Source organism: Gopherus flavomarginatus, chromosome 22 (assembly GCF_025201925.1).
Source record: "Gopherus flavomarginatus isolate rGopFla2 chromosome 22, rGopFla2.mat.asm, whole genome shotgun sequence".
In the NCBI taxonomy this organism is placed as follows: Eukaryota; Metazoa; Chordata; order Testudines; family Testudinidae; genus Gopherus; species Gopherus flavomarginatus.
The window spans coordinates 6,954,106-6,965,609 of NC_066638.1; the positions used below are offsets into that span (position 1 = coordinate 6,954,106).

The 11,504-nt window shown below is 47.9% G+C and overlaps 1 protein-coding gene across 5 annotated transcripts; it reads right to left on the reverse strand.

Moving 5' to 3' along the window:
- Positions 1 to 22: 22 nt before the first annotated feature.
- On the reverse strand, positions 23 to 11,419 carry CCDC28B (coiled-coil domain containing 28B). Of its 5 annotated transcripts, none has more exons than XM_050932461.1 (6): positions 11,185 to 11,419; positions 3,587 to 3,820; positions 3,017 to 3,186; positions 2,571 to 2,725; positions 2,291 to 2,313; positions 23 to 1,001 (listed from the first exon to the last, which is right to left on the reverse strand). In XM_050932461.1, exons 2-6 carry the CDS (start codon positions 3,745 to 3,747, stop codon positions 947 to 949), a joined length of 564 nt encoding a protein of 187 aa, XP_050788418.1. In that variant the 5' UTR covers positions 3,748 to 3,820; positions 11,185 to 11,419; the 3' UTR covers positions 23 to 946. The 5 variants fall into 5 exon arrangements, with proteins under 5 accessions (XP_050788418.1, XP_050788417.1, XP_050788416.1 ...); XM_050932460.1 differs by lacking the exon at positions 11,185 to 11,419 and adding an exon at positions 6,516 to 7,777; XM_050932459.1 differs by lacking the exon at positions 11,185 to 11,419 and adding an exon at positions 6,516 to 7,777 and having other exon boundaries at positions 3,587 to 3,925.
- Positions 11,420 to 11,504: the final 85 nt, after the last annotated feature.

Consider the following 11,504-nt stretch of genomic DNA (forward strand, 5'->3'; position numbering starts at 1 on the left):
TACACATTAATTAAAGCGGTGGTGAAAACAGCAAAATACCACACCTAGTTTATTTACATTACAATTTCATTATTTAGTGCTACATTCTACTACTAGAAAAACATTCTGACATGTAAACATACACTCATCTATTCACCTTCAGTGTCAAATTGGAGCAGCTTAGCTGTTAAAAAGTGGACGTGTGTGTAAGTGTAGAAATGTTAGTTGTTTAAACTCCTCTCTTCTTACATTTGGTGTCTGGTCTAGCAAAGCCACCACTTCTATCCTTGTTGGAATGGAAATATTACCCAACCCCCACAGAAAGAATTTCTACAAAAGGCCTGGGGTATTTTGCAAGATTTTGTGATGTAGCTGTTTGTCCACTAGGAACCAGACTGAAACCCACCAAACTCATTTCACTCACAGCCCCTCGAATGGTCCAAACTGAATCCCACAGCCTGAAAATGAAATGTTCTATCTCCCATTAACAATGCTTTGTTTGCTATGGCACTTCTTATCCAGGAATCTCAAAAAGCTTTATACAAGGTTGCTCAAGTATCACTAACCCCATTTTTAAAAAGAAGGGGGAGGAAAAAACTCAGGCACAGAGAGGTACAGCTACTTGCCCAAGGTCACATGGTGAGCTGGGAAGAGATCAGGAGAGAGAGAACCCAGCACTGCTGATTCCCCGTCTTTCCTCTAGGATTTTCTTGTTTACTTTTCAAGTTACCTTGACAGTGTTTGGCCTTTTCGGATGCTCTAAAAATCCTGGATTTTGATACAAAATTATTAGACAACATGCCCCTCCCCCAGCCCACCCCCCAAACCCCTTCTCTTAGGGGTGTCCTTCCTTTTATACTCCTACTGTTCAGAGGGGCCATGACAGAGTCGAGCTGGTGGAGCTTTCCCTTGGCTCCAGAATCCTCAATGCTGCCCTCTGTTGCCTATGGAGGGATCAGGCAGCCAGCTAGGCAGTGGCAGCATCCTCCAGGTCTGGATTCTCCGCTAGGTGCAGCTTTTGGCTGAGTTTTATGTTAAGGAAGAAGAATAATTGATCAAGCTGCAGCCTCATCACTGACCAGATCCCTGGGAGGAGAGGCTGGAGCTCCTAACACAAACCTTCTAACTGAGCCAGTCTCTGTACCCAGTAGCAACAGCACCAGAACCAGGAGAACCCAGGGGCCATGGCTTTTTAACATGGGCATGGTTTGCGGAGGTGGGGGGCAGTGTTGCCCCCCTAAACTGCAAGCCTTGGGCAGGCACACCACCCTCCCCGGCCCAAACTACATCCATGTTAAAAAGTTATGGGCATGGCCCCATAGCCCCACCAGTCCAGCACCAGTGCCCCTGCCCCCACTTGTACAAAGGTTCTGGCACCCTTGTTGGTAGCCTGTGCAGCACAGGAACGTAGGATTTGGCAATGGTTTGTACCATGCAGTATCTCGCCTCATCAGACCAATGATCAATAGAATATAGCATCAGGACAGACCAATGGTCCAATAAAAAGTCTGGTCTTCTCCCTCCAGCCATAGTCTGTGCATGGCAGAGATGGGGGAAGGGTTCCTTCCTGACCTCTACGGAGATCGCCAACACCCCGAAGCACAAGATTCTTCTCCCTCTTATCCTGCACAGACGGTGACGCAGGATTTCCCATACTGGATCAGCCCACCGAGCCACCCTGGCTGGGATTCTGTCTTCAAGAGTGGCCAGTACCACATGCTAATTCAAACTGGTCCCACAGTTATCCAGCTCCTTCATAGACTCAGCTGCATTACTCACTCCATTGGTGGTGCCTGGTTACCCTTAGAAGTGGATTCCAACCAGCATCCATCACCGATCCATCTCAATGCATTAGGGCTCCCTCTAACCTCTTGCCCACTGATGGGCAAAGCGTGGCTTGTGCCGCTCAGAGATGTTACTCAGACCTCCAGATCCCACCCTCAGGCTCCTCCTTCCAACCCAACCCTTCCTCTAAAACGGTGTCCTACAGATGTCTTCATGACAGGCTTGCCTGGAAACCTTTGGCACCAGCAGAGTCCTGGTGTCTTTGAAACCCCTGCCAATTCCCAAGAAGCCTCCAAGCTCTACAGGGCTCCCTGCCTAGAGTCTCTGGCAGAAGATGATCAGCATCTACTAATGGCATCTCAGATCCAATGCCAGGGTCTGGGGAGATATTGGAGAGTGATGATCAAGTGTCTCAAAGCGGATTCCCTCTTCCCTTCCCTGCCTGAGGGGGGTCACCCAGCTGTGCACATACAGAACAGGCCTCCTGAAGAATCCCATGGCCCCATAGGCCCCGGCAGAAGGATACATGGAGTTGCTGAGCTCTTCCAACTGAAAAGGGAAACAGAAGCATCATTAGAACAAGCACAAGCAGCTCTGACAATAAAGGGAACAGGGCCCTACTTGCCTTTGAAGATCCTTAGGGGGCATTATCTGTATTGTGGTAGCCCCCAGAAGGGGTCAGGGCCCTGTTGCGCTAGTCACTAAGAGCAGCACGGTCTAAGTGCAGGGCTTGGAGGGAGCAGGGATTTGTTCTCAAGGGACGACTCAGGGATCAGCCCACCAGGAGAGAACTCTCTGGTACTCACATTAGTCAGCAGCTGATCTAGGTTACTATCTGCCACCGTCTTCTTCTGGTCCTCAGAGAGCTCCTCTACATAGACATCCAGGCTGAAGTGCAGGCGCGCCAGCTTCTCCTGCATCTCCCGGACGTGCTCCAGCTGCTCGAAGGAGCACTCCTTCCCTGTGCCGCCCAGGAGGGGGACCTGGTTACACTCAATCACCAAGACACATCCCCTTGCAGTAGAGATTCCTAACCAGCTCTCCTGGGGTTTCCCATTACAGATAGGCTGGGCTTGCCCCAGGCATCACACAACTGCTAGCAGGAGCCTCCCAGATTAGCCAGATCTTCCAGTGCCAGCCATGGTGGCTCTGGGTGGCCCTAGCTCCCAGCACCCCAGGGCCAGGCACTGATGCTTTGGGGACGCCATTCAGGCTGATGAACCCCCCTTTAGAGGAATTGCCTCCTGCTTACCAAAGGCCTGCAGTTTGCCCGAGTGGAAGTCATTGAGCAGGTTCAGCAGCCCACCCTCCATCTCATAAACGTCCGAGACGTCGGTCAGGAAGGAGTGCTGCAGAGGGGCCCCCAGTGCTGCGCCCCCACTGCCCCCAGGCTGAGGCAGACGAGATTTCTCCTTGTTCACCCTAGATAGAAAATACAAACCCACATGAACATTGGCTGGAGGCCTTTCTATGCCAAGAGATGCAGCCCTTGTCTTTCTTCCAAGGAGCTCATGGTTCTTTGTAAGTACAGCAGCCTGCTATTTACAGATAAAGGGAGCTAGTGCTGCAGCTCCAGTCCTAAAAAACAATTTCTGGAGCGTGTTCCCAGCATTTGCAGTAAGTGATTGTACTGGAACACTGCTTCACCTTCCACAAAAGTGCCTGGCCAGCATCGCAGAGCACTCGGGCACAACTCGAGCCCTGGGTAGCTCAAGCAGGAGTGACCTGTGTGGTTTGGGTGCTTGCAATCTCAGGTTTAATACCTGGGGACATGCAGCATTTGTAATGCAGGCTCCCTGTCATCCCAGCCCCCCGCACTGACCTTTTGAATTTGGCCCGTTGCTTTGGTGAGGGCAGGTGAGGCAGCCCCAGAGAGAAGGTGGTGCTTTTGCTGGTGGGGACGGGCAGTTTGCGCAGAGCGCTGGATGACACAGGCTGAGCTAGGCCAGGCTTTGGACTCCTCTTCTTCTTCTTGTCTTCCATCTTGAGAACACGATCCCCAGGCTGGGGCCAGTCGCAGGCTCAGTAACCCACTGCAGCAAGGAACCTCTGGGCACTAAAAGGAGACACTGTTAACAAAGGAGACAAAGCCCCTCTTTCACCCCCTTTCTCCAGCTTCAGCTATTCAAGTGCAGACAGAAGCTGCTCCCGTGTGGATCACCTACAACAGGGGTAATCAATCAGCGGACCGCGAGCCAAGCCAGACTGCCAGATGCTTTTGAACAGACCCCCAAAATCTTTTTAATTTACTTTTTTTTATTATTATTTTCTCTGGAATCTGGACTGAGAAATTTGGACCTTGACCATTCCACTGATGACAGGCCTCAGCTGCAGGTCTCAGCTGGAAGACTCAGGCCTGTAGTGGCTCTTGCTCTTAGGTCGCCAGTTCGGTCCGAGCTGAAGGTCACTATTTTGGTTTTGCATCTCATCCAGAAGAGGACAGCCCCCTGGTGGCATAGGACCCCTACCACCACGCTGAGGCACTGGGGTCAGTATTACTTTCACCCACAGGCCCCTGCGTTACCACTGGAGGTCTCCTATCAGAGTACAGTGCGGGCCACAGATCACTGACAAGTCACTGCCCCAGCAAGCTGCAGTAACCACAATATCATTTTCAAACCAGTCACTATGTTGAGCGGGACCTGTTGCACTTACCCAGCCTGACCCTGCTTAACAAGATCAGATGAGATCACAGCCTGAGGGGATGTATTTGGTTCTCAAGGCTTGAGAAGAAATATTTAGATACCCACATATCCAAACAAGTACATACCCTGCGTCTCTCTCTCTCCCTCTCCCCCTGGTGCCTTTCCCAAAGTTTTACTTTCTCTTCTTTCTACATCTGTCCCCTAAAATATTAAAATGCACTCTATGTGTGAGTATATTTGTACATTTCAAGGCTCTCTTTGTATCTAACAAGACAGGGAGGTGGGGGCAAGGAAATGAAGCAGCTATTCAATTTTTCTCCAAGTGTTCTATAAAGATGTCCGTGTTTAAGAATCAAAATCCTGGTTTTTAAAAGTGACATTCTCAAGCAAGCATTTAACACTGATCAGTTGTAATCTCAACCAGCAGATTGTATCTTCCTACTATGGATCCTCAGAGGGCCTAAATCAGCATAGCTCCATTGAAGTCAGGAGTTGGACAATTTACACCAGCGGGGGACCCAGCCCATTGACATCCATGGAGCTATATTGATTTACACTAGCTTGGGATCTGGCCCACTACATTCAAACAGAAAAGGCCAGGCTGGAAAAGCGGGCTGAAGCTCAGAGTAAGAGTCCAGGTCAAGAAGAGAGGGTCAATGACATTTTGGGGGTTTTTAAAGGCAAGAGGAATTAGATGAGGGTGTTGATGACCCTTGCTCTGGGTTTATCTCTATTTAATTTTTTACCTGCAGTGATTTTTGACATGCACAAGCTAGTATTATTTATAAACAACATTTTATATTTAAATGAACAAATGAAAGACTGTTCAGTCATTTTGTCTGTTATTTGTTAAGAATTAGGCAAAACGGGCCCCGGGGAGCAAACTGTGCACACCCCCCAGAGATGGGGCAGGGCAAGATTCACACACCCCAACATTCCAGAAGTCTGCAGTGGAGGGGAAATCACATCAGGCAGGGAAAAATTATTTGGATCTCCAGCCTCAGCAAGGACTATCAGCCGGGGGCTAATTAGTTCCAACTGAAAGGGTTTGTTTTGTTTTAAACATACACCTGATAGGAGGTCACGAATGATGACAGCTTTAATGTACTGCTGACATGGGATTTGAACCTGTGACCAAGACATGAAGGGCTCTATCTCATCACTCTAAGCTGTGCAGAACTCTCTTGCTATAATTCTTTAGAGACTGTACATTTCAGTGCAGGGCTTTTGTGTGTTCACAATGGAGCCCAGATCCCAATCAAGGCCTGTAGGCACTACTGCAGTCTAGGATTCCTAATTACTCTGCATTGCTTCTAGGAGCAGATTTAGCATGGGAACACTTTGGCAGATCGAACCAACAAGCCCAAACCCAGCCCTGTGGTGATATCTCAGCAGAACAGGGGGTTCCTTCCGACTTTTATACCTGCACCATTGATCAAGCTTTAATAAAACATAGCAGGGCTCCTGCTAGTCTTCCTCCATACTCATTTCCCATTGTTCTCTACGATGGCACCTCAGCTGAAGGGTTAGCTGCTAGGTCTGATCAAAGCCCAGTCCTAGACTGTGGAAACAGATCCCTCTTTGTTCAGTATGAAAATGGCTGTGATTCATAAGTTACCCAGACAGTTATTTCAGAGTATCCCATTAAAAAAAAATTAGCAGGATATTCACTCCATTTAGCTCCATTCCCCAGACACTGGACAGTCAATTAGCAGATTCAGAACCTTTTTTCATTTCCACCCTAGCGTTACAAGCCTGGGGAGTTACCTGCACCCAGGAAGCCAACGTCCAGAGAAATGTCACAGTGTGAGATCTAGATGACACCACCAGCCTCCCCTCCCCTCTTCCCAGAAAATTGCAGGACTCCCGCACCATGGTCTCCAACCTCCCTGTTCCCCCCTCCAACCCCTCAAAACCCCACAGCAGAAGCAGCTGCAGAATAAAGCTGCACAAGCCCCGTGCACGCAAAAAGAACTCGCAGAGCAACAATGCAGCCGGGCAGCGTTCCAAAACGGAACGTTCGGCCCCCCCTCCGTTCCACCACCCCTCCCTTCCCGTGCCGTGCCGTGCCGTGCCATGCCAAGAGCCGTAAGAGGTAAAACTGACCTGAGAGGAACCCCCCCGTGCTGCTCCCAGCGGCGCAGCGCCCTGCAAGACTCGGTGTCAACAGCAGCCAGGCCCACGCAATAATTTGCATTTAAAGGGGAAGGCGAGGGCAGGGAGAAGTCCGGAGCTAGGGTCATTCACACGACGAGGGACAGATTTTGACTTATTTCCCCTGTAACTTCTCCCCTACCCTGACTTCAGTGGGGCAGCGGCTGAGTGCCACCCGTTTCATGAGAGCGGAGTTCAAGCCCAGCGGTTGGATTTCATGCCCTTGGGGTCTCCTGCCTGATTTCATTGTCAGGGAGATGGGTGCCACCTAGACCAGCTCCAGTGGCGTGGAAACTGGTGTGAGACAGGATCACTGTCTCTCTGTCACAGGCACGGGGCGCCGCCAGTGTCACTTCACAGCTGCTGAAGATCTGGCTCAGAGCCTCTATGGCAGGGGTTCTCAAACTTTTGTCCTGGTGACCCCTTTCGCACAGCAAGCCTCTGAGTGCGACCCCCCCTATAAATTAAAAACACTTTTTTATATATTTAACACTATTATAAATGCTGGAGGCAAAGCGGGGTTGGGGGTGGAGGCTGACAGCTCATGACCCCCCCATGAAATAACCTCACAACCCCCGAGGGGTCCTGATCCCCAGTTTGTGAATCCCTGCTCTATCACACTCTCAACCTTTCTTTTCCTATATGGAATATATTCCAATTTTCCTTTTAGCAGAAATGTGTATTGAAACCTCTAGGCTCATTAAAATGAGATGGTGTTGCTGGGCCTCACAATTTTATCTTGAGTCTCACAACATAGGGTCTTTTTTTCCCCAAGCCCCAGCTCAGGGAGTCATGTGATTATCTCAGCTTAAAAGAAAAGTCAGCTTCTAGCCTTCCTGGCTGCAGAGAAAAGCTTGAAAATATGACCCCCTAAAAGCACAATATTCAACATTTACTATTTTAAAAAATTAAGCCATTGTCCTGACTTTTGGGGCCTGACTCATGATTTTTTTAATGCTTAAGGAATGTCTATATAGCATTTTGGAGTGAGCCTCCGAGCCTGGGGTCTAGAGACATGGGCCGGGAGGCTTGTGCTAGAACACTAAAAATACCAGTGTTGACAGTGCTTTGAAGTTTCAGTTTGAGCCGGAGTTTAGGCTTTGAAGCATGGGGGGATGGGGTCATATGTCTGTTGACCCAGGCTGGAAGGCTTGGGCCCAAATACTGTGTAGACATATATTTAAAGTTCACTGTGGCAAACAGGGCAATCTCCTGGATGAACCTTACTGAATTAAAATTCAATACCTTTGGTGTTGATAGTATTAAAATACAGTTGTTTATAGGTCATTATGGGATTGTATGTAATTTTCCTAGGAGGCACGACTAATGTAAATCTTGGGAAATGGTAGGACCTTCAAATGACTTTTTGAAACAATATGAACTTTTAAAATTAAGTGGGTTTCCCGGGAAATCCCTAGGAGACAGGAGTAGTATGCTAATATAATTCCTCCAATTAGTCAATAACTCATCTTTTGGAAGTTTTGCCTCCAGGAGAGGACCCATTGTCTGGCTGATTACCTTTTCATGGTCTCTTTGAAGACCCCCATTGTGGATAAAGGACTCACTCACCGATCCACGATGGCTCTTGGTCTGAGCAAAGGGTGTTAACAAAACTGAAACCACTGGAAAACACCTGTGTGGGGATTTGAAGGGCTGCTCACCAGCCAGAACCCATGTTGGAGTTGGGGTGATCTCTGGAAAGCTTATTAGCATGTGTGGCGGTTCTTTGATTGTCTTTAATATGTTTTGTCTGTATTGCTTTTACCTTGAGACGAAAACATGTTCAGCTTGGAAATACCCTGATCGGAAGGGAGAGAACCATGGGTCTCCACCCAAGAGAGGCCACAGCTGGGGAGCTGGCAGCCTAGAGTGGGTGCCCTGCTGAACCATAGAGGAGGAATGCAGGTGCAGTTGCCCTGAACGGATGTAGGATAATACTAAATTACATATTAAAAAATATATATATATATAAAATATCCATGTTATATGTTGTATTGGTAAAATTATTCTTGAAAGCTATTAATACTTTTACTACACATGTGCTGTAGCATTAATATAATCCCTTTATATCATGATTTTAAACAGACTTTTAATGTTGAAAAAATTATTAAAATATTGACCATGCTAAAACTGATTCTGCCGTTTCTCTTGAACCTTCCATCCTCATGGATCTGGATCCTGCTCCCACTGACATTGATGGCAAAACCCTGCTGTATGCTGTGTCATATAGGAATTGCCTGTGAGCCCTCGCAGGGTAGTGGGTAGGTGCACATAATGATATAGAGAGGGGAAATATTGCTCCTGACAGGGCCCAGAATGGGCTAGTATGCAGTGGGACAGTGGCGTGGCACCTGTCTCAATCTGTCATCTTGTTCTCCACAATCTCAGCTTTCATATATAAAATAAAATCATCATAATAAGTAAGTCTCTAACGGTTATGGTTGTGAATAAAATCTCAAACGTGTGAACCAAGCATATCTACAGCAGAGAGAAATCTGCAGAGCCTGGAACAATGGCTCGGAGAGGTATGAACTACGTCATTCACCTAAGAGAGACTAGCTGAGTGAGGTAATAGCTTTTATTGGACCAATCTCTGTTGGTGAAAGAGACAAGCTTTCCAACTTACAGAGCTATTCTTCAGGTCTGGGAAAGGTCCTCAGTGTCTATTCCCCATGTTAAGTATCCTCACATCTTCTTTTCAAACTGTCTGAAATGGTCCATCTTGATTATCACTAGAAAAGTTTTTTTTTTCTCCTGCTGATAATTGCTCATCTTAATTAATTAGCCTCTTAGAGTTGATAAGGCAACTCCCACCTTTTCATGTTCTCCATATGTGTATACATATCTCCTTACTAAATGTTCCATTCTGTGCATCTGATGAAGTGGGCTGTAGCCCACAAAAGCTTATGCTCAAATAAATTTGTTAGTCTCTAAGGTGCCACAAGTACTCCTGTTCTTTTTGCAGATACAGTCTTAACATGGCTGCTACTCTGAAACCAGTTAAATACAAGATGGAACAGATTGTTAGGCATAAGGGAATGGGCAACAGGAGATAGATCACTTGATGATTACCTGTTCTGTTCATTCTCTCTGAAGCACCTGCCATTGGCCACTGTTGGAAGACAGGATATGGCCTAGATCAGTGGGTCTCAAACTTTTTTACTGGTAAACCCTTTCACACAGCAAGCCTCTGAGTGTGACCCCCCCCTAATAAATTAAACACCCTTTAAAATATATTTAACACCATTATAAATGCTGGAGGCAAGTGGGGTTTGGGGTGAAGGTTGACAGCTCGCGACAACCCATGTAATAACCTCATGACCCCCTGAGAGGTCCCAACCCCCCGTTTGAGAACCCCTGGGCTAGATGGATCTTTGGTCTGACCCAGCATAGATGTTCTTAAGGGGTTAACACATACTGTAAAAGACTGAAGTAGATGGTTACTTTTAGCACTCTAACTTGGGCTGAGCTAGCACAAGTCCCACCTGCAGCATAGACGTATCCTGAGTGACGTTGCCTGGGTGATTCACGCAGGCAAAGCTGCCTTTGTGTCTGGAGTCTGGAAAAGCACCACCATTTTCCTAATTTGACTGCTGGCTCAGGGATGAGACGACCAACCCATTTCCTCACAGAAAATGCTCTAAGAATTTCAGCTAGTCTAATGTCCTTAAATCCATGCAGAGCAGATGGGATCTGGGCTTTTATGGCGTTGTTGGAAAGATTCCCACATATTAATTGCCCAGAACTCATTGTATCTGTCTTGGATGTATAAAGAGCGGAGTAAAAGCCTGTGGGTCCCAGATGATTTACACAGCCATCCCTTCCATTCCTCAACAAAGGGGGCTACAAACCAGCAGGTATCTGGAGGTTGCCTGCCATTTAATTCTCACCAAATATGTTTCTGATTTTGAGATGGCAATGGCTCAGCCTGTAACAAACCCTTCTCCAACGGGAGTCCAGAGAACAGGCTGACCCTTCATGGCGCCACTGCTTTAGATGAGGCTGTCAGAAAACGGAACATGTGCAGGGAGATGAAAGCAGCATGGAAGGGGTCCTGCTGCCGTTTGGGGGGGAACCTTGGGCTGTGTGAGACTGCAGTGAGCAGTGGTCCTGCCACAGCGCAGGGGGCTGGACTTGGGTGAATTCTTGAGGTCCCTTCCAGCCTTACATTTCTATGAAGATCACAGCCCCTTTCCTTCCTGCACATGACTTGTAACACACAGCACATCAAACCAAAGGAGCTACCTCTTCAGCATGTCCTTCTTCCAGATGGCCTGAACTATGGTTATCAGGAAATGGTAGCAAACTGCATAGGTGCTCCCATGGCAGGTGTCCCACCAAGCTATTTACAGGAGTGAAATTTTACCTTTAACTACCACACAACTCACATGTGCTGTGACTGAGGCCTGCTGTAGTAACAGTGCACTGTCCAGTTAAAGAACCACATTCTATTTGGTAAGGAAATGTTAAAAGCTAGCTGTAAAGGAGGGCTTGGGCCCAGCTGGGTGAACGTAATCCCCCTCTTGGAACACCATATGCCAGAGCCTGCAGCAGCCCAGCTGCTTGGCAAGGACACAGTGGTCTGTCTCCTGCAGGGGTTCACCACAGGTGCAATACTAACCTTATGGATGCTGCCTCCCAACCTCGCAGTGCTGACAGGCTTCAGCAGTAGGATCCATTTCCAGGACAGCTGTGGAGGTTGGGCACCATCTCCTGATAGGTGCTTCCTGCCAAGCCCTTTCTCTTTCAAAAGACACCACCCGCTTTTTGCCCTCCAGTCGTCAGTCCCTTCCAGCTGATCATTAACAGCCATGCCAGGACTGGTGCTTCAGAGGTACCATTTGGGGAGATCGTCAGGGTCAGTCACACATCAAGCTGAGGAAAAAAGGCCCTCATAAGGGGGAGGCTGTTGGGATGGCATCAAGAGTTGTCAATTTCCCT